This window comes from Coregonus clupeaformis, chromosome 11 (genome assembly GCF_020615455.1).
Source record: "Coregonus clupeaformis isolate EN_2021a chromosome 11, ASM2061545v1, whole genome shotgun sequence".
NCBI lineage: Eukaryota > Metazoa > Chordata > Actinopteri > Salmoniformes > Salmonidae > Coregonus > Coregonus clupeaformis.
The window spans coordinates 50746780-50772907 of NC_059202.1; the positions used below are offsets into that span (position 1 = coordinate 50746780).

The 26128-nt window shown below is 41.4% G+C and overlaps 1 protein-coding gene across 10 annotated transcripts in view; it reads left to right on the top strand.

Moving 5' to 3' along the window:
* LOC121577077 (CUGBP Elav-like family member 2) overlaps positions 1 to 20811 on the top strand; it is a 59199-nt gene extending 38388 nt beyond the window's left edge. For 4 of the 10 annotated variants that reach the window (XM_041890831.1, XM_041890839.1, XM_041890841.2 and 1 more), the window contains exons 4-14: positions 4114 to 4162; positions 4922 to 5056; positions 10668 to 10747; positions 16997 to 17158; positions 17514 to 17577; positions 18054 to 18179; positions 18542 to 18700; positions 19080 to 19256; positions 19617 to 19634; positions 20138 to 20281; positions 20631 to 20811. In XM_041890831.1, coding sequence (XP_041746765.1) covers positions 4114 to 4162; positions 4922 to 5056; positions 10668 to 10747; positions 16997 to 17158; positions 17514 to 17577; positions 18054 to 18179; positions 18542 to 18700; positions 19080 to 19256; positions 19617 to 19634; positions 20138 to 20281; positions 20631 to 20758 — 1242 coding nt within the window. In that variant the 3' untranslated portion in view covers positions 20759 to 20811. The remainder of the gene's footprint in view (positions 1 to 4113; positions 4163 to 4921; positions 5057 to 10667; positions 10748 to 16996; positions 17159 to 17513; positions 17578 to 18053; positions 18180 to 18541; positions 18701 to 19079; positions 19257 to 19616; positions 19635 to 20137; positions 20282 to 20630) is intronic. The other 6 variants (XM_041890833.1, XM_041890832.1, XM_041890835.1 and 3 more) reach the window with 6 other exon arrangements.
* The last annotated feature ends 5317 nt before the right edge of the window (positions 20812 to 26128 follow it).

Consider the following 26128-nt stretch of genomic DNA (forward strand, 5'->3'; position numbering starts at 1 on the left):
TGCTTTATTTGTTTTTTTAAAACCAGGTTTGCTGTTCACTTGCACTATATGAGATGGAAGGGAGTTCCATGCAATCATGGCTCTGTATAGTACTTTATGTTTTAGGGCTGTCCCTGACAAAAAATAATTGAGTCGTCTGTTCTTTTTTAAACGTGTATTTTTCCATATATAGACACATTCTATGTGTTTTAATCAAATCAACTATATGCACTGAGCTTGTCTGATGCTTTAAGCTAACTGTTTGATTAAATAATTAAGACACACAAATGACTAGAGGGAGTCCGACCGCAATTGATTTGATTGCCGCCTGGCTCAGACACATCAACAGTGTGTATAGCGCAGTCGGTGATGCTGAAGCTGCAACATAATTACAGCCATTTCTGACTGAAGAGTTATGTTACCGAAATCCTTCATTTGTTTAGGAAAAACATTCCCTATCCCATCAACCCTTGCTCTCTATACGTGACACATGTATGCATCGCATGCACGTGACCAATAGGGCCTGACCTAACGCATATCATAATCACATCAATAAATTGGTTATAACAAACTCTAAACACCGTAACACATGTGACAGCAAAATGTACGCAGAGGACGTGACAAATAAACTCGAAACGGGGGAATGTTTACTGGTTGTTCAGGAGGTAAAGGGGAAGTCAGATGTGTGGAATAAATTTGACTAGTTGTAGAAAATACTGCAGATCAAGAAAATAAAGGTATGGAGCAAGCGCTGCGTGCATATTATGTGTGCCAAACAGGTGCTGTTAGATTACAATATAATATTTCTGACCGTTTGAAACAATGTAAGCAACACTAAATCAATTATAAGCGTACTAGAGCGTCTGTAACACTTTTTTTGTAAAGCCTTTATTACAGCAAAGACTAAAAACAGTCTCATTCATTCGTAAATGCAATTTCCGAAATGGAACGGTTTAGGCGTATATATTGTTTACGCTAACTATTCAATGGTCGCTTTGTTATTTTATTTTAAAACTAAAATGCTTGATTGCGTTTCACTTCGTGAATGACTTGCATGCAGTGTGATGACATGAACGAATAAATTATTGATTGATACAGTAGCCTATATAAGCATTGAAATATAGGCTTAAATAAATGACGGTATTTAGATAAACAGGATGCGCTCTTAGGCCTACAGCTCGATGGTGGTTAAAGAAGGCTGCTTATACTAAGCCTACTAATGATAATGACATTACTTATTATTAGAATGATGATCATAATAATAATAATAGTAATAATAACAAGCAGATGATCAAGGAAAAGGGAGGGTGGTTGTTGTTGTTGTTATTATTATAATTCTTCGGACAATTTGGAACAGTGTAAACGCTAAATAAATTATAAATAATACCAGAGAGGCTGGTCTAATGAAAAAGTCGAACACCTTTATTACAGCAAATATTAAAAACAGCCAAATTTGTGAAGTTGTTGCGTGAGGCTTGGTGCTCATGGAATCAGTAGGCTATTAAACAAACACTCAAACAGGCAACAGAAGCATGATCTGTCTTTTTCCTGTAGATATACACTACCAGTTAAAAGTTTGGACACACCTACTCAATCAAGGGTTTTTCTTTATTTTTACAATTTTTTACATTGTAGAATAATAGTGAAGATATCAAAACTATGAAATAACACATATGGAATCATGTAGTAAACAAAAAATGTTAAACAAATCAAAATATATTTTATATTTGAGATTCTTCAAATTGCCACCCTTTGGCATTCTCTCAACCAGCTTCACCTGGAATGCTTTTCCAACAGTCTTGAAGGAGTTCCCACATGCTGAGCACTTGTTGGCTGCTTTTCCTTCACTCTGTGGTCCGACTCATCCCAAACCATCTCAATTGGGTTGAGGTCGGGGGATTGTGGAGGCCAGGTCATCTGATGCAGCACTCCATCACTCTCCTTCTTGGTCAAATAGCCCTTCCATAGCCTGGAGGTGTGTTGGTTCATTGTCCTGTTGAAAAACAAATGACAGTCCCACTAAGCCCAAACCAGATGGGATGGCGTTACGCTGCAGAATGCTGTGGTAGCCATGCTGGTTAAGTGTGCCTTGAATTCTAAATAAATCACAGACAGTGTCACCAGCAAATAACCCCCACACCATCACACCTCCTCCTCCATGCTTTACGGTGGGAAATACACATGCATCTCACAAAGCCACAGCGGTTGGAACCAAAGATCTCCAATTTGGACTCCAGACCAAAGGACACATTTCCACCCATCTAATGTCCATTGCTCGTGTTTCTTGGCCCAAGCAGGTCTCTTCTTCTTATCGGTGTCCTTCAGTAGTGGTTTCTTTGCAGCAATTCGTCCATGAAGGCCAGATTCACACAGTCCCCTCTGAACAGTTGATGTTGAGATGTGTCTGTTGCTTGAACTCTGTGAAGCATTTATTTGGGCTGCAATTTCTGAGGCTGGTAACTAATGAACTTATGCTCTGCAGCAGAGTTAACTCTGGGTCTTCCTTTCCTGTGGCTGTCCTCATGACAGCCAGTTTCATCATAGCGCTTGATGGTTTTTACAACTGCACTTAAAGAAACTTTCAAAGTTCTTGAAATTTTCCGTATTGACTGACCTTCATATCTTAAAGTAATGATGGACTGTCGTTTCTCTTTGCTTATTTGAGCTGTTCTTGCCATAATATGGACTTTTACCAAATAGGGCTCTCTTCTGTATACCCCCCTACCTTGTCACAACACAACTGATTGGCTCAAACGCATTAAGAAGGAAAGAAATTCCACAAATGAACATTTAACAAGGCACACCTGTTAATTGAAATGCATTCCAGGTGACTACCTCATGAAGTTGGTTGAGAGAATGCCAAGAGTGTGCAAAGCTGTCATCAAGTCAAAGGGTGGCTATTTGAAGAATCTCAAATATAAAATATATTTTGATTTGTTTAACACTTGTTTGGTTACTACATGATTCCATATGTGTTATTTCATAGTTTTGATGTCTTCACTATTATTCTACAATGTAGAAAATAGTAAAAATAAACAAAAACCCTTGAATGAGTAGGTGTGTCCAAACTTTTGACTGGTACTGTATATGGATGATTTATAAAGCCAGGCACATTTAACAGTTAGGCTATGGATTATAGACATAATTAAGTTGGGTTTTGCTCTCGCCTCACTTTTCTTAGACAATTAAGCCATGGGTTGCTTTGTGATGCACCGTTCTTACATAATATAACCATATACAATTTCAGTAGCATATGTCTTAGACTGATGGACTGTGCCATCCCAATGGCCTCCACAATGGATCAGTCCACTCAGACAGGCGCCAATCAGACGGGTGTCTTGTACACCATTATTTTTTTATTTATATTTTTTTTTGCTACGGCTCGACTAAAGAAATCTGGGTCGAGCAACAGTCTATCAACCAAACAATCGACCAGTCGACTAAATGGAGTAAGCCCTAGTATGTTTCCTTGCATTTGTTCTGGGGACTGTGGGAAAAAAAACCGTATGAAATGGATCCTGAAAGGATGCCGACAGGGAGAATCAATAACTGCAATCATATGACTACTGCTCTGACCCAACCCAAAGAAAGAGGAGAGAAATTGCATATGAGGATTTGAGCCATACCACTAGCCAGTGGACATATCTTCTATAGCTCAGTATAGTGTGAAGGATAATAGAATCTGAGAGGTGGCGAGCGAACAAGAAAGATACTGAAAGATGAGGGGGATGAGGTGGAGGAAGAAGGGTAATAATGAGCGAGAGAGCAATAATTGTCTAAAAATCCATCCTCACCTCCTTTCCTTCATCTGCACTGATGGGAAAAGGTGGAGCTCGACAGGTGAGACTTGACCGGTGAAAACAATACGGGGGAGTTAAGCTCATTATAAGGCTATCTTTCACCTTGTCAGTTCTTTCAGATCAGTGAAGGAGAGGAGGCTAGGAGAGATCAAAATGTTTAAACAATTGAGAAAGGGCCAGGGAGCGAGAGAGAGAACTAAATAACATAGCCAAGCACCTGACCTGTTCATCGTCCTGGTAACTAACAGTTGGTTAGTGTGTGTCATTGTGATGACACGCCTGATGATAGCGTGATGTTAAACATGTTTTTTCCATGTTCTCCTCCTCCTTACAGATGCATCATCCCATCCAGATGAAACCCGCTGACAGCGAGAAAACAAATGGTGAGTGACATCACTGCAGATACGCTGTGACACAGGCTAAAGTGTGTATAAACAAAACATGGCGGCCGGCCGGTTAAAGAGAAGGGTTGCGTCACCAGGGCTGTGGTCAAAAGTAGTGCGCTATATAGGATGCCATTTGGGTCACACCCTGAAAACGGAACACAGCTACCATGAAAGGAAGTGAGGAAATTGCACCAAGAAGAATCAACATTCGTAAAGGAAATAAAAAGGAGATTGTCTCTATATTTTAGTTCCCAGATGATGGCCCAAATAGTACTTGTCTGGTCTCGTATGATTGTGCTGCCAAAGATTGACAACAACCATAGGAGTTGGCTATTATGGCACAAACAGATCTGGGACCAGACTGCCGAAACGGTACTCTGCGCTGTAAATGTGTAATAATACAGTATTTCAGGGGTGTCAGGGGTTACTAGGATTAAAGGAGCTTTTTGAAGGCGAGAGGGTGCAAGGAGCGAGAGGAGAGGAAGGCAGGTACAGAGGGATCTGGTGGGAGGATAAGGGGATGATAAAGCAGTCATCCGTCTAAAGAAAAAGAGATTGGGGAGGAGGGAGAGATGAAGCAGTAAGATAGAGATTTAGAGAACGAAAAGGGGTGAGCTGACTCATTGAGTGAGGGGGTTGCAAGGAGGGGAGAGGAGAGATTGAACTAGCAAAAAGAGAGGTGGAAGGTTGCATAGTCCATTTTGCTATCGCTGTTTTGCTGTCACTCATTCTTTCCTCTCTCTTTCTCCATTTCAGCGGTGGAAGACAGAAAGCTCTTCATTGGAATGGTGACAAAGAAATACGGCGAGAACGAGGTCCGGATGATGTTCTCTGCTTTCGGACAGATAGAGGAATGCCGAATTCTCAGAGGACCCGACGGTCTGAGCAGAGGTGGGTTGTGGGTAACGCCATGTCACTCTCCTCCACGCTCCCGTTATACCAAGTGGTCCTGTGTCAGTGGATCAGTTGGTAAGAGCGTGGCGCTAGGAACCAACGCAAAGGTCTTGGGTTCAATTCCTGCAGGGATCATAATACACATACCAGAAATGTATGTCAAATGTACCAAAAGTCACTACTAAACCCACCTGAGTGGTGATACACCCTCCGATAAAAGAACAAGACAGACTTGTCTAGTGCCTGCCTTACTACACTGCTCCCAAACCTTTTATTTCCACCCTTCCCACCCTGACCCTATATTCAAATCCTATTCACCCAAAGTTGGCCCCCTCCTCTCCCCCCCCGATATGACTCTCCCCGTGACACACACTCACCACCTCCTACATCGCTCTGCAGAAGAGGGAGGGGGGTGCATCACCACTCACAGCTCTCGCCTCCGCCCGTAACAATAGTCCCAGCCGTCGCCACGGCAACCCCTGGCTGCTGGTGTTCTAGGCCGGTCTCAGCTGGCAGGCAACACAGGGACACACACAATCAGGACTGCACCGCCCCCACAGTGCTCCACAAAGGATGGAATTATTCCACTGCTCCACCTCTGCCTGCCACAACTTCTATCTGTACCGCATAAAACGCCATAAAAGCAAGTGAGACAGACAAATGCAATAATAGTAGGGATGGGTATGAGTTAGAGTACAAAGCTCGATCTTTAACCAGAGATTAAAAAAAAAATATATATATATATATATATATACTGTAAAACTATTTGGTGGAATGTGCTTTGTAGCTGCTTGTACGGGCAAGTGAAATCTTGTCCCGAATTTGTTTTTAATGTTGTCTTGAAGACGACGTTAATTTGCTTTGACTCTAGTGTTCCATTTATACAAGTGCATTTACGGGACACAACAAAAAAGAAACCAAGCCAAGCATCACACAGTTCTGCTCCCTAAATTCCCTTTCCCCTCCGTGTCTCATTCACTCTATTGTGTTCCGACTGCTCCCTCCACATACGCGTGCGGAGTGCACACACAAGCTCCCATTTGGCGTACATAAGTAAATGCCTATAAAAACCTATCTAACTGATGGGATACAAAAGCTACATTTATTACCAAATGACGACAGTTTTATCACAAATTCAAAATGGACTGGTTGAAGTAGGATAATGTGTTCCAACAGTTGCTGCAGGTTTGGAATAAATGCGTCCTGTCTATTCTCCACTTGGGCTACTTTGTGAATTGCTTGTGCCATTTAGAATTGGTTAGCCTCCTCAAACTCAACTCTGGATCTCGAAACCAGTTCCACTGCGTTTTTTCATTGTTCCCCTCTAATCAGGGACTGATTTTAGACATGGGACACCAGGTGGGTGCAATAAATTATCAGGTAGAACAGAAAACCAGCAGGCTCCGAACCTCGTAGGGTAAGAGTTGAATACCCCTGGCCTAGGCTATAACTCCCCTAAACATAGACAGGTTCCACACTGAAAATACGCAAAAACATTAGTTTGATAAAGACAGAGCGTATTTTCATCAGAATCATTAAGCCTAGGCCTTCTCACCAAACAGATGTTGTGGCCGTAATTCATCACCATGCAGTGTTTCATATGGAATTGTTCATCCATTTAGACATTTACAAAGAACAGGCAGAGTAAACTCAATTGAACATCTGTATATTGAAAAGAAGACATTTTGTTTTGTAACTCTGAAAAAAAGTTTTCAACTCGCCAAATAGATCCCCGTTTCAAATATTCACTATTTCAACTTTTTTAATTTGGAAAAATGTTATTCTGTTATATTACATGTTTTTTTTACTATAAAATAGGTGTCTTGACTGTGATAAGGGCTCTGGAAATAAGAGCGTCTTGTCTGCTAAATTAACAAAGCAAGGCTATGCCATTACACAGCCATACTGCCTTTTTAGAGATTGTGTTCCATGATATAATATAACCAGTTGATATTACGGTTTCAAAAAATTAATCTTAAATGGCACTTGCTTTTTTAATTGACTGAATATACACTACATGACCAAAAGTATTTTGGACACCTGCTCGTCAAACATCTCATTTAAAAATTATGAGCATTAATATGGAGTTGGTCCCCCCCTTTGCTGCTATAACAGCCTCCACTCTTCTGGGAAGGCTTTCCACAAGATGTTGGAACATTGCTGCGGGTACTTGCTTCCATTCAGCCACAAGAGCATTAGTGAGGTCGGGCACTGTTGTTGGGCGATTAGGCCTGGCTCGCAGTCGACATTCCAATTCATCCCAAAGGTGTTCGATGGGGTTGAGGTCAGGGCTCTGCAGGCCAGTCAAGTTCTTCCACACCATTTCTGTATGGAAAGGGCCTTCCCCAAACTGTTGCCTCAAAGTTGGAAGCACAGAATAATCTAGAATGTCAGTGTATGCTGTAGTGTTAAGATTTCCCTTCACTGGAACTAAGGGGCCTAGCCCGAACCATGAAAAACAGCCCCAGACCATTATTCCTCCTCCACCAAACTTTACAGTTGGCACTATGCATTGGGGCAGGTAGCTTTCTCCTGGCATCCGCCAAACCCAGATTCGTCTGTCGGACTGCCAGATGGTGAAGCGTGATTCATCACTCCAGAGAACGCGTTTCCACTGCTCAAGAGTCCAATGAGGGCGAGCTTTACACCACTCCAGCCGACACTTGACACTGCGCATGGTGATCTTAGGCTTGATTGCGGCTGCTCGGCCATGGAAACCCATTTCATGAAGCTCCCGACGAACAGTTCTGGTGCTGACGTTGCTTCCAGAGGCAGTTTGGAACTCGGTAGTGAGTGTAGCAGCCGAGGACAGATTTGTTCTGTGAGCTTGTGTGGCCTACCACTTCGCGGCTGAGCCGTTTTTGCACCTAGACGTTTCCACTTCACAATAACAGCACTGACAGTTGACCGGGCAGCTCTAGCAGGGCAGACATTTTACGAAGTGTCTTGTTGGAAAGGTGGCATCCTATGACTGTGCCACGTTGAAAGTCACTGAGCTCTTCAGTAAGGCATTTCTACTGCCATTGTTTGTCTATGGAGATTGCATGGCTGTGTGCTCCATTTTATACACCTGTCAGCAACGGGTGTGGCTGAAATAGCCGAATCCACTAATTTGAAGGGGTGTCCACATACTTTGTGTGTGTGTATATGTGTATATATATATATATATATATATAAATATAAATAATTAATTAGGATTTGTTGTAATGGTTATGATAAATTAGGCATTGTCGTGCACTGTTGGCATAAGCCTATAGATACAGTGGGGGAAAAAAGTATTTAGTCAGCCACCAATTGTGCAAGTTCTCCCACTTAAAAAGATGAGAGAGGCCTGTAATTTTCATCATAGATACACGTCAACTATGACAGACAAAATGAGGAAAAAAAATCCAGAAAATCACATTGTAGGATTTTTTATGAATTTATTTGCAAATTATGGTGGAAAATAAGTATTTGGTCAATAACAAAAGTTTCTCAATACTTTGTTACATACCCTTTGTTGGCAATGACACAGGTCAAACGTTTTCTGTAAGTCTTCACAAGGTTTTCACACACTGTTGCTGGTATTTTGGCCCATTCCTCCATGCAGATCTCCTCTAGAGCAGTGATGTTTTGGGGCTGTCGCTGGGCAACACGGACTTTCAACTCCCTCCAAAGATTTTCTATGGGGTTGAGATCTGGAGACTGGCTAGGCCACTCCAGGACCTTGAAATGCTTCTTACGAAGCCACTCCTTCGTTGCCCGGGCGGTGTGTTTGGGATCATTGTCATGCTGAAAGACCCAGCCACGTTTCATCTTCAATGCCCTTGCTGATGGAAGGAGGTTTTCACTCAAAATCTCACGATACATGGCCCCATTCATTTTTTCCTTTACACGGATCAGTCGTCCTGGTCCCTTTGCAGAAAAACAGCCCCAAAGCATGATGTTTCCACCCCCATGCTTCACAGTAGGTATGGTGTTCTTTGGATGCAACTCAGCATTCTTTGTCCTCCAAACACGACGAGTTGAGTTTCTACCAAAAAGTTATATTTTGGTTTCATCTGACCATATGACATTCTCCCAATCCTCTTCTGGATCATCCAAATGCACTCTAGCAAACTTCAGACGCGCCTGGACATGTACTGGCTTAAGCAGGGTGACACGTCTGGCACTGCAGGATTTGAGTCCCTGGCGGCGTAGTGTGTTACTGATGGTAGGCTTTGTTACTTTGGTCCCAGCTCTCTGCAGGTCATTCACTAGGTCCCCCCGTGTGGTTCTGGGATTTTTGCTCACCGTTCTTGTGATCATTTTGACCCCACGGGGTGAGATCTTCGTGGAGCCCCAGATCGAGGGAGATTATCAGTGGTCTTGTATGTCTTCCATTTCCTAATAATTGCTCCCACAGTTGATTTCTTCAAACCAAGCTGCTTACCTATTGCAGATTCAGTCTTCCCAGCCTGAAGCAGGTCTACAATTTTGTTTCTGGTGTCCTTTGACAGCTCTTTGGTCTTGGCCATAGTGGAGTTTGGAGTGTGACTGTTTGAGGTTGTGGACAGGTGTCTTTTATACTGATAACAAGTTCAAACAGGTGCCATTAATACAGGTAACAACTGGAGGACAGAGGAGCCTCTTAAAAAAGAAGTTACAGGTCTGTGAGAGCCAGAAATCTTGCTTGTTTGTAGGTGACCAAATACTTATTTTCCACCATAATTTGCAAATAAATTCATAGAAAATCCTACAATGTGATTTTCTGGATTTTTTTTCCTCAATTTGTCTGTCATAGTTGACGTGTACCTATGGTGAAAATTACAGGCCTCTCTCATCTTTTTAAGTGGGAGAACTTGCACAATTGGTGGCTGACTAAATACTTTTTTCCCCACTGTAAATGTGCACATATTTATTTCCAGTGTGGGCCTTGTGTTAAAAAATGTAAACATTTTATTAGAGTACTCGAGTACAAAAAAAAAAGTGAGTACTCGAACAGTCAAAACATGTCAAATGCCCATCCCTAAATAATATAAGAACATGCAGAGCTCAACTGTCAGTGCAGCAGTTCACCCTGTAGTCTGTCATCATAGCTGTAGCATGTGTTGCCATGTCATTTAGAATGAATATTTATCTTTTTACTAGGAAATCGCCATTTAGTTTGTGTGAGAGGAGTGTTTGTTTTCTGTTGTTATCTCAATTAGTGTCTCACCCACCCAGTAATCACATCTCCAACTAGCCCAATCCATCCACAGCTTCTCTTGATTGTGATATAATACGTCACTCACTGTTACTGTTATGTTACTGTGCTCATGTGGTTGTTGTTGTTGTTGTTGTGACTGTATTGTTGTGTTACTTCCATGTGCTAACCAGTGAGAGTGGTTGTTCTTCTGTGTGCTTGGAGTGTCGTTCATTTTATGTTACTCTGTTACTGTAATGTGTTATTTGGGATTTCATAACGACGTGTCCCAAAACCTTTTGTCTTGTTTTGTTTCTTCTTTGTCCCTCCCTCCCTCCTCCCTCCCTCCTCTTGTCTGTCCCTCCCTCCCTCCCTCCTCTTGTCTGTCCCTCCCTCCCTCCCTCCCTCCTCTTGTCTGTCCCTCCCTCCTCCTCCTCCTCTTGTTCCCTCTCCCCTCCCTTACAGGCTGTGCCTTTATCACATTTTCTACCAGGGCTCAGGCCGCGAATGCAATCAAAACCATGCATCACTCTCAGACTATGGAGGTACTGTACCCCTTAGCACCTATTTCTCATCCCTCCCCTGTCCCTCTATGCAGTCTGCTGCACCCTTGTGGTTGAAGTGCGAATTGAGAATTGTATCTCACAAGGAAAAATAAGTTGGTTGATTTGTATAGGTTGTCCCAAATCACACTTTATTCCCTTTTATAGTGCACTACGTTTTATAGTGCACTACTTTTGACCTTATCTGGTCAAACATAGTGCACTATAAAAAGAATGGGGTGTCATTTGGGAAGCAGACATAATATCACAGAACATTAGTCATATACCAACCCAAAGCATACTTGGACAATATTATTAGGGTGTTGGAGGACAAAATGAAACTGGTTCTGGTGTTATACTTTGTATTTTATAGAGAAGCATCTCAGGAGCACAGAACACTTTATTTCATGAGGATTGCAATGCAAATGAGGCACTTTAAAATAGGCTGGTCCTATTATTAACAAATCTTCATGCTTAGTGCCAAACTGGGAGTTTGTAACAATTTGAAACAATTTATGAAATTAGAATAAAACGTATACTACTTTAAGCAAATGTTTATACTTATATGCTAATTAGTCTGTATGGAATTTTAACAAATACAGCATGTTAAGGCCATTCATTTAAAGCAGTGGTCACCAACCGGGTCGATCTCCAAGGCACTGCTAGTCGATCAACAAACATTTCTGTAAAAAAAACAACTATAGAGCCATGCGTTCCTATTTCTTTTAAAATTAATTTCGCGCTGTTAGCGGTAGGTGCACTTGATTCAGCATCCCTAGCGCCGGGAAGCTAAAGTGTTCCCATTTTGAACCATTTCATGTGTCTGAAAGTAGAACTCAGCCTACCCGGCAGGCCCACAGAGCAAATCAAGTGCACTTCTAGGCCTACCGCTGGCCAATCAGATAGATCAGCTCACCGTGTCTGCACAGTTTGCAGCAGTTTCCTCGAGCCATAGGCCATAAAAAGAAGCCTCGAGCGCACAGCAAAGTTGATAACGTGATCTTTCAAAACGTTTAAAACCATGACTAGAGAGAGACTCAATGAATACAGCAAAGAGCTGCTGTTTTTATAAGTAAGATGTGTTTAAGTTGTTATTCATCACTGTCAACACTTTGTTAAACTCTTTAAAAGACATAAAATGCGTGTTCTCCCTACTTTCACTCACGCTACAACCTGTACTGCAGCAGTAATGAATGAGCATAGCAAAGTATTCTGATAAGCTTCCGTTGTTATTATTAGCGGTTTGTGTCTTTTTTTATATCAAGGAATATTTCACTTTCTCTGGTCATAGGAGTAACAACATGAATTGATGCATGAGGCAGAAATAATGCAGTGCGACTTAAGTTTCGCCATCAGCTGGAAGACTGTCCCCCCTTTTCTCAGCGGAGGGAAGAAGAGAGGAGGGGATGGTGATTCGGGTGAGAGGCAGCCTCACCGCTGCTCCCTCCCTCCCCGCAGACTGACCATCAGATGCAGGCCATCAGTCCAGTAAAATAAAATAAAGCAAATTATTATGCTCACTCAGCTGTGCCTTACAAGTAATACAAAAAAATATATATTACCAGTGTGAACATATATCCAACATTTTTAAATATAATTTCTAAATGGTCTGAGAAGAACAACATTGGCAGGGCAATTAAAGCATAGCCAATATGCAGTGATAATGTATTGGGCCTATAGCTTACTATACAAACCTCATTGCTACAGTACGGTTTTTAATTGGTTAATGTTGCATAGGCTTATGTTTTTTAAGTCATGTTTAAAAATATATAGATATTTCCTTGCATTTTGACTCAGAAAAGGTTGGTGACCACTGATCTAAAGTATTTGGTCATATTGTTAACATATATTATGCAGAACTGGGAGTTTACACTGAGGACACACACACACACACACACACACACACACACACACACACACCAGAGGTGGTAACAGAGTACTATAATTGGGATTACATAATCATGAACAAAAATCAGGGTTTATATTCACCAATTAGTAATTGTTTGGCTGTATATACCACAGTTGTATTCAGTAGCCCAACTGATTAGGCCTAGAGTGCCAAATAATACACCCAACCCTGTGCTTGTGCCACCTGCATACACACACACACATCACACAGCCTAACACAGACACACACGTATTACCAAGTCTGAACTGTAACACAGAAGGCTAATAACATAGCTTACTTCTAAGGTAGGCCTACACCTCAGTTGGGTTACATTTGTAATGTTATTTTTGGTGTACGTTAATTTGGTGATAGGAGGATAAACTGCACAGTTTCCAGCAAATAATTAGCCTAGGCTCAGAGACTGAGTGAGCTGCCTGCTAGCCAGCCACCTGCACAGAAAGATAGATGGGACACACTTTCAATTAACTGGTGTTTAGCTATGTTTTTATAGATTGTAGGGCTGTACCCACTGAATTTATGTAGTTTTTACTTTAACCTCTTAAGGATCTGACCCTTTTTTTAAATTTGCGCCTAAAATGACTGCCTGTAGCTCAGGACCTGAAGCAAGGATATGCATATTCTTCATACCATTTGAAAGGAAACACTTTGAAGTTTGTGGAAATGTGAAATTAATGTAGGAGAATATAACACATTCGATCTGGTAAAAGATAATACAGACAAAAAAACATGCATTTTCAATTTATTTTTTGGTTCCATCTTTGAAATGCAAGAGAAAGGCCACAATATAATATTGCAGTTTAGGCGCAATTTAGATTTGGGCCACTAGATGGCAGCGGTGTGTGTGCAAAGTTTCAGATTAATCCAGTGAAGCGTTGCAATACTGGACTATTTTGTATCAAGTTTGCCTAAATGTGCCGAATTGGTCAATTGATAAATTTTCAACTACATAACTATAGAGAACATACAAAAATGATTTGGTAATACAAAATGTAAGTTTACACACTCCCAGGATCATTAGCTTATACACTAACTTTCACACATCTAGATGGCCGGGTGGGGTGGGTGTGGAGGCAGTGACAGCAGGGGTTCAAACTGTAGAACACAGTTCCTACATTTGAATATAAATGGATTTTATCAAACAAAACTATGCTACATTTAATCTCTGGGAGCCTTAGGATGACAAATCAGAGCAAGATTACTGAATGTAAGTACCTTATTTACCTTCAGAGGTGAATGTATCAAACCAGTTGCCGTGATACGTTTTTTGTTGTTGTGCACTCTCCTCAAACAATAGCGTGGTGTTTTTTCACTGTAATAGCTACTGTAAATTGGACAGTGCAGTTAGATTAACAAGAATTTAAGCTTTCTGCCCATATAAGACATGTCTATGTCCTGGAAGGTTTGCTGTTACTTACAACAGTCATGCTACATGCTAATCACATTAGCGCACGTTAGCTCAACCGTCCCGTATACGGGACACCGATCCTGTAGAGGTTAAAGAATGTAACCATCAATCACAAAAATCACAGTTGGCACAATACAACCAATGTCGCGCAGCGCTGGCTCTTGCCCGGCTCGTTGCCTCAGCAAATGGTGTCGGCACTCCCACAGAGCTAGCAAGCTAGCACTCGTCATGGAAATGGGGGTGGCGAATGGTGAATCTGGACCAATCCCTGACAACCCATACATCAAAATGTAGCTACGAAGCTGTACTTTGTAACCTGCTATGTATTTGTTCATGTCTTTTAGCTAGGTTTCCATCCAATTGGTGACAGATTCATGCAAATATTCTAAAATCTGCATAAAAACAATATGAGCATTTCCACACCTGAGATGTGTTTTCATCAAATGTACTTTTTGCATATAAAAGGCAGTGCATGATGACGTAGTGCACATAAAAATACATTTTGCGCTTAAATTCCCATGTACAAGAAACTAAACAAAAATTACATGGGTTTCAAGCACATTTTCAACAATAAAATGTGCGTTATATAGCAGAGTGTGCCCACTCTGGTATTGGCATGTGCGCTCAAGCCAACAGCTTGCAGATACAGTGCGGGTATAGCCTACATGATGAGATTATTATTATTATTATTATTATTATTATTATTATTATTATGGCCAAAAGAGCGAGATTATTTGTATTTGTTAAACGACAGCCAAGCATCGATCATCATGTCACCAGTATAAGACCCTCGATATTTATTGGAAAGGAGCATCAAGCTCATCACATTGCACTTTCACCACCCTGTGAAGTTTATCATTTATTTAATCTGTAGCCTAATACTGCAGGGTTTTCCCGACGAGTCGTAGAGGGACCACACAACATGTCACCGCGTAAAAGCGTTTGCACTGACATTTCCCGGACAAGATCCCACCTTGTCTAGCGTGTTTTGTGAGGAATACCGTGTTTTGTGAGGAATACCATTTGCAAAGATAAAATATGAACACACCGATTTTGCGGATTTCAGAAAAAGGGCAGTCCCACAGCATTGAACGTTCTAAATATGGCATTTGCGTTACATTTGGGCTCATGGTGTAAAGGTAATGTACAGTATTTGGATTTTTAGACATGGTTAACAACTTACACATACATTTTTTTCAAATTATTTATGTATTATTTTGACAACTACATTATTGACATTTAGTTTAAATTGATTTGATTACTGATGTTTTTTTGTTTTTAATTCTCACATAGCGTCCATTGTTTGTCGCGTTGAAATATATTTTCAATAACCAAACATTTTGTATTTTCAGCTGTTTTGAAGCTGATGTACAAAACCGAAAGTAAAAGACGCATAAATGTAAGAATAGGAAGCATAGAAATAGCGCACATAGAACAGATATACCGCTTCTTAGACTTGCTTTCAATGATTGACAGATCTATAACATAATTTCTATGTGAATTTGGTCGGGTCGCCCAAAGAGTTAGATATTGCAGCTTTAAGAGGGCACACACATAGAGAAACATCTTTTTGAATCTTTATTTTAGCTGAAGACTAATGAATCAATAATATCCCACTAATTTATTTATTTACTCCATTTTATTTATTTATGTGAAGTGTTGGTTGCAAAGTGGCAACGCGCCCGGCAATGTTAAACCTCGCATTACAAAGTATTTACCCATGTTTAGCCTACATAGTAAAGCATAGAGACTTTACTATATTCAATATACATTAACTGAAATATAGTCCTATATTAAAGCAACTGTATAACCACTTGCATTACAAAGTATTTATTTACCAAGGTTTAACCTGCATAGTAAAGCATTACTCCACTCATTATATTAAATAGACCTTAACTAAACTGAGATAAAGGCTACAGTATTAGAGCAACTGTCTTAGTGGGTCCTTTCAAAACACTGTAGATCAGGCAGCCTAGATTCTCCAACTATCATTTAGGCATTAACTGAGATGTACTGTGGGCATGTGTGGACTGTATTAGAGTAACTGCCCCACTAAGTCCTTTCAGAACTGGGCTGGTATTCCCGTAGAATCAGTTCAATGCTCAGGAACTGGAGCAAGAGTAATGTGACAGCTAACAGGTCATAGGCTCCCGAGTGAAGCAGCCAACCGATCCCTAATTAGGAACAACAGAATAGAACTAGCTCAGCTCTGGGCCTCGGAGATTAGATCTATGTCCCAGTAGTGATGGCACCATTTTATTGGAGACATTTCCAGAAATCCCTGTTGATGTATTCCTTTTCTGCTTCTCCTGAATCCAGGAATCCTCCGTCTGGCTCTCTCTGATTCACAACACTGATACCGCATGTCTATGTCTGGTCTGTTCAGTGATGTGTCAATATCTGGCTTGTCTGTTTGTTACAGCGGAATACAGTGCTATCCTATGTATGCATTTAGTTGTAGCTAAATGTCTTATCTCGTTATGTCTTGACTTGGCATACACGTCCTTCCTTGTTTGACTGTCTCTGTTTATATGTTTGTCTCTGTTATGTCCCTCCATCTCTGTTTGTGTGTGTGTGTGGTGTCGACTCTCCTCAGCCTCAGTCCCCTCCCCAATCCTCCTTTTGAGCCAAACCCTCCAGTGTTATAAAGTGTAACTGGCTGTGTTTTGTTTGTCTGTCTGAACATTATCCCTTCCTGGTTCTGCCTGTGGGATGTAGCCTGGCTTAGTCGTGCATGGCAGTGTTCTATTGTTTATTTAAAGAAATACATTTCTCAGATTAACACAGGGCATAGTTCACCCTTTACAATGGGTATTCAAGAGAAATGGCCTGGCCCTGCAGATTTGACTCTGTTGTGATAGTGTCTCTGTATGTCATAGTGTGTGTGAACCTGACTGGGTGAAATCTAACTCTCGTTCCTCCCCCTCCCCCACTACAGGGCTGCTCCTCTCCCATGGTGTGTAAGTTTGCGGACACTCAGAGGGACAAGGAGCAGCGGCGCCTGCAGCAGCAGATGGCCCAACAGATGCAGCAGCTCAACAGCGCCTCCACCTGGGGAAACCTGGCAGGGCTGGGAGGCCTCACACCACAGTACCTGGCAGTAGGTTGAAACCATTGACATTCATATTTGTAAATATAGGCTACATGCAGGTTTATCATTGTTGGGAAAGCATGACATTATGAGAAGTCATACTCTTTCTCAATTAGTTTTTCCTTGGGTCACCTCGCCTCTTTCTCTCCATTGGAGGAGAAGATCCTCGCCTTTTTCTCATACCGCATTTAAGGAGACGATCCAAGGTCCCTACCCGCGGACCTTCTCCTCCAATGAGTTTTGAAAAAGTTGGCGAGGAGAGAGGATGCAGGGAATCAAGGAAAGACAAAAAATAATTGGGAAAGAGCACAAGTCTATCCTTTACTCTGTTCTAGAACTCTCTCTTTCTCTCTTTGTTTTACAGTTGCTCCAACAGGCGACATCTACCGGTAACCAGAGTAATTTTGGTGGCATGCAGAGGCTAGGAGGTGAGTCACTAATTTTTTCTTTTCCTGTTCCCATCCTCGACAACTCAAACCCACTCTGATAAACATACAACTGTTCATGTAAACAACCTTCTGACTCAGTGCTTCACTCCCACATAGTTTCACAACCACTCAAATCACATTACCGTTGAATGAGATCATCGGAACACTAATCAGAGTAGCTATTCTAGGAGACACAAGTCTGCTGGGGACAAACCTATAGGGATAAAAATAAAAAAAACGGGTCAGTGTGCTAGGGTCACCTCTTTTCCTGTAATATGTCAATGCTATGAAGTCTGCTTGTTTTTGCCATTTCTTTCTGAATGCGGATGATTCCACTCTTCTGGTCTCCCATAAGGACAGCTAATGCAGCTCCATTTCCCCCTCTTGGTTGCAAATAAGAATCTGTTCTTAATTGATATACCTGAATAAATAAAGTTGAAATAAAACAGTATCTCCCTCTTGCTCCCCTCTTCCAGGTGTGAACCAGCTGCAGCTGCAGAACCTGGCCACGTTAGCGGCTGCCGCCTCTGCAGCCCAGAACTCAGGCGGCGGCTCCAACGCCCTGTCAGCCAACGGAGCTCTAGGTAATCTCTATAACTCAGGTAACTATAGCCCAGTTTCTCTCTCTATAGTCCAGGTAATCTAGCAGTCTGAGGCCAATGTTAGTTTCTCCCTTACTTTTCTGCGCTGTAAAAAATGTAATGCTCACAAAGAAATCTACGGCGCTTAATCTTACGACAAAGATTAAACCTAGTCCTGGACTAAAAACAATTTGATAGAGATTCTCCATTGAACTTGCTTTTTAGTCCAGGACTAAGATGAATCTATGTCCCAAAAAAACACCTCTACGAGTGCACCTACTTCTTATTCCGTTGCTTGGCCTGCTCTATCTACTCCATTATACCTCATCGTTGCTAGGCTTAAACGACACCTAATAGTAACCTCTGACCCCTCTCCTCCCCAGCAGCAGGCCAGACGGCAAGCTCCAGTGCGAGTGCAGCCATGAACACTCTGGCCTCTCTGGGCCTGACCCAGGGCCTCGGCGGGGGCCTGACGGGGGCCTCCATGGGTCTCAACAACCTCAACGCCCTCACTGGGGGTGTCAGCGGTGAGTACTCCAACCGTGAGTACCGCACTAAAAACAATGACTTTACTACCTTTTCTTCAACCTTTTTTTGTTTCCGTCTTTCAAATCATACCTTAATTCTGTTGATGAAGCTGCTGTGTTCTCCTTTTACCTGTGTGCTGTTGATGGGCTGGTTTTACGAACAAATTGCCTGGTCCTGGACTAAAAAGCATGCTTAGGAGAATCTCCATTGAAATAGCTTTTTAGTTTAGGACTAGACTAGTGTCATTTTAATCTCAAATGTATGACTACACGTATGGTAGAGAGAACGTTAGGTGTCAAGGCCTTTCTTCTGGCTGTTGTATCCACTTGAGTGGATGTAATCTGTATTTTTGAATTGTCCAAATAAATTCTATATTTCTGTCTACTGTGTTAGGTATGGCGGCTATGAACGGAGGACTGGGGGCCTCTATGGCAAACGGCTCGGGGGCGAGCTCCATGGATGCCCTGACTCAAGCCTACTCAGGGATGCAGCAGTACACGGCCTCTGCTCTGCCTTCCCTCTACAGCCAGTCCCTACTGCAGGGAGCAGCCGGCGGGAGCCAGAAGGAGGGTGAGTCTCAGTCCACACACCAGTTAGGCTACAAATGTTGTCTTGTGTTAACTTACATTGATTGTGATATATAATTTAGTTGCCTTACCTAGCTACCTTAAGTAGAATACACTACTGTAAGTCTGCTAAATGACCAAAATGTAATGTAAATATAAATGTTTTGGCCATGTGTGTCTCAACTAGTCTCTTGTAAGCCAATATGGGCTTTGCAACTAAAAGATGTATGACATTGAAAGAAAATGTTTGATTAACCATAGGGCACAGTGTCACATGTTTACTTAGTACCACAACAGTATCTGTCTCTTTGTCAAAAAACACATCTAAAACTCCGTCCTCTCCTCTCCTTCATTGCTCCTTCAGCCGGGAGCCAGAGGGAGGGTGAGTCTTAGTCCACACACTAACCACAACCACAACGTGGGGTCAGGTAGTATTGGTTTTCTTTCAAATACTTTGAGCATTTGCTTGAGCCTGCCGCGAGTGGGAATAAGGTGAGTTGCCCCGGCCTGGACGATGATCTTGGGTCAGTTTTGCAGTGGTTAGGATTGGGGGAGGGGAGAAGCTGATTCTAGATCTGCACCTAAGGGGAACTTCACTCCAGGGCCCTCAAGTGCCAGATGGGCGGGCTTTGGCGCTCTTGGGATTATTCCATTGGTTCCAGGCAAGCTCAATCAAGCACAGATTGAGTATTGGAAAGATTTCAAATACTATTTTGAACCCAGGTCAGTCTGATGGCCACAGCTGTGCTTCATGCCACGTGATTCTGTTGTTTCTTGATCTGTCTCCTCTCTCGCTCTCTTTCCTCTCCTTTTCTCCACCCCTCTCTCCTCCCCTGCCCTCTCCGGTCCTCTCCCCTCTCGCTCTCTCCTCTTTCTCTCCCCCAGGTCCTGAGGGAGCCAACCTGTTCATTTACCACCTGCCCCAGGAGTTTGGAGACCAGGATGTCCTTCAGATGTTCATGCCTTTCGGAAGTGTCGTCTCTGCCAAAGTCTTCATCGACAAACAGACCAATCTGAGCAAGTGCTTCGGTACGTAGTCTAGTCTGCTGCATCCAAACATGATAAATTACCTGCTCAATGGCCACTGGGGTAGAAAGCAGGATCATTAACCAGCTACCTTTAGACAAACAGTCAGATCTCTTGATTTTCTTTATTAAATATGGGTTGTTGGTTATCAAGCCAATTATACCATTCTGATTTTAAGTCTATATTTCTGGAAAAGATTAGGGTTATTTCAGAATATTTTGGACCGTTATCTAACTCATTGATCATGCTATCTGGAACAGCCCCTGGTTTGTCATGGAAATCTCTGAAGACTTGTTTTTTTGGCCTCATTGGTTTGAGTTTGGTATGTTACTAACCTTCCTCTATTCTTCAGGGTTTGTCAGCTACGACAATCCGGTGTCGGCGCAGGCCGCCATCCAGGCCATGAACGGCTTCCAGATCGGCATGAAGAGGCTCAAGGTGCAGCTGAAGCGCTCCAAGAACGACAGCAAACCCTACTGATTTTACCAAGGGCAGGGGCCTTTTCCCCCAGGCTCTATGTTAGCACTACTAGGGTAAGTCTAAGTCTACCCAACCAACTACCCAACCCACGACTAAAGCCAAGGCCATCTGATCACCACAGCAGAGACTTAATTAATAGGGTGACAGGTAGACTAGAGGTTAAAGCGTTGGGCCAGTAACCGAAAGGTCACTGGTTCGAATACCCAAGCCGACAAGGTCACAAATCTGACGACGTGCCCTTGAGCAAGGCACTTAACCCTAATTAGCTCCAGCGGCTCCGTACTTCTATTGTGGGTGTCATACCGACTCTTGCCACGCTTAAAATGGTTATGATCTTTACATGTCTATTATTACTGCATCCATTCCTTTTGCAGTTTCATCATGTAATTTTTAAGAGTGGTATAACGTGTTTTAATTTATATTATTATTTATAGCTATCACTAGAGCCAGTGTTCGAAGATGTATTTTGTGTCATGTGATATAAAAGAGGGAGCACCAGAGTTGATTATTTCCATACCATTTCATTATCTGTACTTACTAGGTTTAAAATAGACGGGTTGACTAAGGATCAGACACACACACGCCTCATCCTGTCAGACTATCAGAGCTCTTGGGCTTCCGTCTGTCGCATTGATCTCCGTCACCTCTTAATATGTGAAGCTCTCGCTTTTTTTCTCTGCTTCCATTTTTCTCTCTCTCTCATTCTTTTTTTCTTAAAACCAAGCAATGACAGGCTGCTGGGGCAGCTCACTGTTGACTGTCACAACACACACTCTGCTCACTTCGTTTCATCATTCACTTCTTCCAATCATTCCATCCATCCACGTCTCTCCTAAAGGGACTGACTGGTTAAAGATGGATCACTTTGAATGCCAAGTGTATGTGCATGTCTGACTCTCTAACATGCATCTAGTGATGTCATTTCCTAATCTGGTGATGTCATTTCCTGTGTCCAACCTGTATTGTTTTGTGTGTGGGGAAACCCAATTGTCGTTATGTTATGTGGTGATTGGCATTGTTTATCATTGTTGTTGGTGCCTCATGGTTGAAAGGTTATTGTGCTGTGGCTAACTTCTTTCTCTCTCTCTCTCTCTCTTTCTCTCTCTCTCTCTCTCTCTTTCCTTTCATGTTTTTTTCTTCCCTTTTTTAGAAAAAATCTCCATGCCTGTTTGCTCATCGTTAGCCTAGCATGTCCTCATGGTGTTGAAAGCCAACCCAAAACTCCTCCTCTTCCTCCCGGCTACTCCTCATCATCCTCCCACCATTGTTGTGTCTCTGATGTCTCTCTAAAGCTCGCCTGACCAATAGGCTACCTGACCACACCCCCCACTGACCTTTGACATATGAAATTTGACCTTAGCTCAACCTGATTGGGTGCATCCAAAATGGCACCCTGTTCCCTATATAGTGCACTACTTCTGACCAAAGCCTTTTTGACCAGTGCAAAGTGCTGCACTATATAGGGAATAGGCTGCCATTTTGGATACAAACCAATTGTTTTTGCATGTAACTTCATTTTTCTCTAGTTTTTCTGTATAAATGTAATGGGAGGGAGGGAGGTCAAGCAAAATCAATGTGAAATGTTACTGTTTTTTTTTTGTTTATTTAGCAAACGCAGAAAAAAAGTTTTAAAAGCCTGTGGGATTTATGTATTTTATTTTTTCTTTCTTATTTTGTAATTTGCTTGTTTTTATGTTGCTTGTTTCTTTTTACCTCTTCTCTCTGTCTAAAGTTCACTTGAAAGTTTGAATACAGGGACTAGCACAGCGCGGTGCTACTTTGTACCATTAGCAATATGCTGGCTTCTGAAACATCATTCTATAAGGCTGCGTCCGAGTTGGCACCCTATTCCCTATTTAGTGCACTGATTTTTATTCAGCCCCAGGGCTCTAGTCAGAGGTGTAGTGCACTATGTAGGGAATAGGGTGCCATTTCGGCTGCACCCTAAGACCACTCGAATAGCAAAGCAATTTTGAAAACAAGTCTGATTATCAACCAGAATGCCCCTCATTGCGCTGTTATGGTTTTTCACATTTAATATCCAAGGCATTGTAAAGATTTTCAATTTTCTCTCTAAGGCTGTTGGTGACTTGGTTTTCATTAATGAAAATATAACAGTGTATTTACCTATTTTGCTTTATTCTTTATTCAAAAAAATATTGATGGCACAATTAAAAGGTAGATTTGCTATGACTACCTACATTAACTTTTTAGAACTGATTCACAAATAGACAATCTGTGGTTTAAATGCACACTTAGATTACCTATATTTTATACCATTGAATCTATAGAGGTTTAGGTTAACTTTGGGGTTCTTTTGTAGATTATGTTGTAATGTCATCTGTTAGGGTCTTTTTAAGTGTTTCAAGTTTTTAAAGAGGATAAAAAAAAAAGAACTGTTTGCTCGATCAACACAACCTTTCGAAAAATAAATGTCATTACTAGTGGTGATGTAATTCCTACTTACTTACATGTACAATGCCTTCAGAAAGTATTCATACCCTTGACTTATTCCACATTTTGTTGTGTTACAGTCTGAATCCATAATGGATAAAACAATAATATTTTTCTCACCCATCTACACACAATGTCCCATAATGACTTAGTGAAAACATGGTTTCAGAAATGTTTGCACATTTATTGAAAAATGAAATACAAAAAAATTACATTTACATAAGTATTCACACCCGAGTCAATACTTTGTAGAAGCACCTTTGGCAGCGATTACAGCTGTGAGTCTTTCTGGGTAAAGGCTTCCCAGCTGAACCAGTTCGTGAATATATTATAGTCCCTTGTAGCTCAGTTGGTAGAGCATGGCACTTGCAACGCCAGGGTTGTGGGTTCGTTTCCCACGGGGGGCCAGTATGAAAATGTATGCACTCACTAAGTCGCTCTGGATAAGAGCGTCTGCTAAATTACTATAATGTAAATTGACATTTTGTGACGTTTTGAACTTCGGTCAGGATTTTTCCGGCTGTTCGGGCACACCATTTTTTTTCTGGAGGTAAGCTGAAGTTCGGAGCCGACGTCTACACCCCTTCGTCGGTGATTGGTCAACAGTAAGGATTCTATAAATAACGTCTTTGCTGTCATTCAACAAGAGACGACTCATTTTCATGCACATTTTAGATGTAAAAAATATATATATTTGGCAAAACGTCAAAATTAATGACAGATTTCTTGAGTTATCTTAGATTAATTCTGACTGAGGAAGTGTATACTGGCTACGGCGTCTCAAAATGGACAAACCGTACTATTGCCGCTTTTTTCTCGTTTTTCAAGCGAAGGTCTTTTAAGGGAGTATGCTAGCCGAGTTCGGCTAGGCGCCAGCCTAACTGAAGCATGCATATTTGACCATTAAAAAATAAATAAATAAATATTCAAGCTCTGTCAAATTGGTTGTTGATCATGGCTTGACAACCATTTTCATTACTCCGTAATGTGTTGTATTGGATTTACCCCAAACATAACACTTTGTATTCAGGACAAAAAGTGAATTGCTTTGCCAAATTTTTTGCAGTATTACTTTAGTGCCTTGTTGCAAACAGGATGCATGTTTAGGATTTTTTTTTTGCTTCTGTACAGGCTTCCTTCTTTTCACTCTGTCAAGTTAGTATTGTGGCGTAACTACAATGTCGTTGATCCATCCTCAGTTTTCTCCTATCACAGCCATTAAACTCTAACTGTTTTAAAGTCACCATTGGCCTCATGGTGAAATCCCTGAGTGGTTTCCTTCCTCTCCGGCAACTGAGTTAGGAAGGACGCCTAACGTTATTCCACTTTGACATTATGGGGTATTGTGTGTAGGCCAGTGACCAAAACAAATCTATATTTAATACATTTTAAATTCAGGCTGTAACAAAACAAGATGTAGAAAAAGTCAAGGGGTGTGAATACTTTCTGAAGGCACTGTATTGTCAGAATTCCTTTCTGGATTATTAGCTTTTTTTTGTTGGTGTATTTCTTCTTGATGACAATTAATTTGATAAATGGATGTTTCAGTTTTTGTTTAGTGTGGATGCCTTGTATTGAAAGATAATGTCTGTTAACACAGAAGACAGACAATGCTTTATTGTTGTTTAACATGCCCATGTGTCAAACTAACACATACAGTATTTTTAAGTTCTTACAATATGTTTTCATGTGACGGTGCCCATTTTCACACACACACTTTGTTTTGTGACAGTAAAAACACTGGGAGCCCCTGAACGTGAGCGAGAATTTTTATTTGGTCACTCACACACACTGAATTTCTTTGTTGGTGATAAGATATTAGTTGATATCACACATTTAAAAAAAGCTATTTTCTATTCAAAACATACACACAGCACAGTATCTATGCGTTAACACTGCTCAACCCACCCCCACCAAAACAGTGTTTGTTTACAAAAGCATTCCGTGTTTCAATATAAAGTTTACTACTCCAAACAGAAGTGTGTCTTTTATAGGGGTGATAATGGACTAGCCTACTTTCTGTCAGTTGTACTGCAAAGCTGATGGGTCAGCTCAAATCATTTACATCCAGCCCCCCAAAGAAAGGTTCCCCAAAAATAAAAATGTGTACCTGGAATCGTATTCACTAGGCACAAAATGGAAGCAAGCAGGGTAGTTACTATCTGAACTTGCCCTATAAGATCTGTTTGTTTTCATTTTCCATTGCAAAACTTTTTGCTACGGTGTGCCCTAATGACTACGACCCAAAGGGTGCTAAACAAGGGTTGTCAACTCAGGGTCCTTTGTGTTGTTTGAGATTCAGCTGTGTGTGGAAGATGCAAGCACTGCGTAAGGTGCCTTTCTCAACAGATTTGGGATTAACAAGACACAAAATGCACAATTATTGCCATTTTTAAACACTTTAATTTATTTGTTTATTTTTTAAATCACCCAAGATGGCACCAGTTTTAGCTTGGGAGTTCTAACACTTGAGAGGAGTTTGGAGTTTTGTGTTTGTTGAATGGGAGTGGTTTGATTTATGTCAGTTATTAGCAGAAATATTAGGGGAAATGTTCACTCTTTTGCAAATCTGTTTGTTTTTGAAGCATGGGTTGGTGGCACTTCCCAGAACTACCAAGGTACTACTAATAAAACAATATTTTGCGTTCAATATGATGGAGCATGTGCTTTTTGCAGTGTGTTTTTATATCCAAATGCAATACAATAATCAAAGTGCCATATTATACGTCTAGAAACTGCCTATACAGATACTATTAGGCCTTGGTTGTTATTATTAGAGATTGCTGCAGTTAGGTAACGCTCTGTTTTATTTTTTATTTTGGCATGCTTGTTATAATATAGATACCAGTGTGTCATGAAGGCTAAATCACCCTCTGTGTTTTTTCCCCACTTTGTGCAAGTTATTGGTTCAAATGT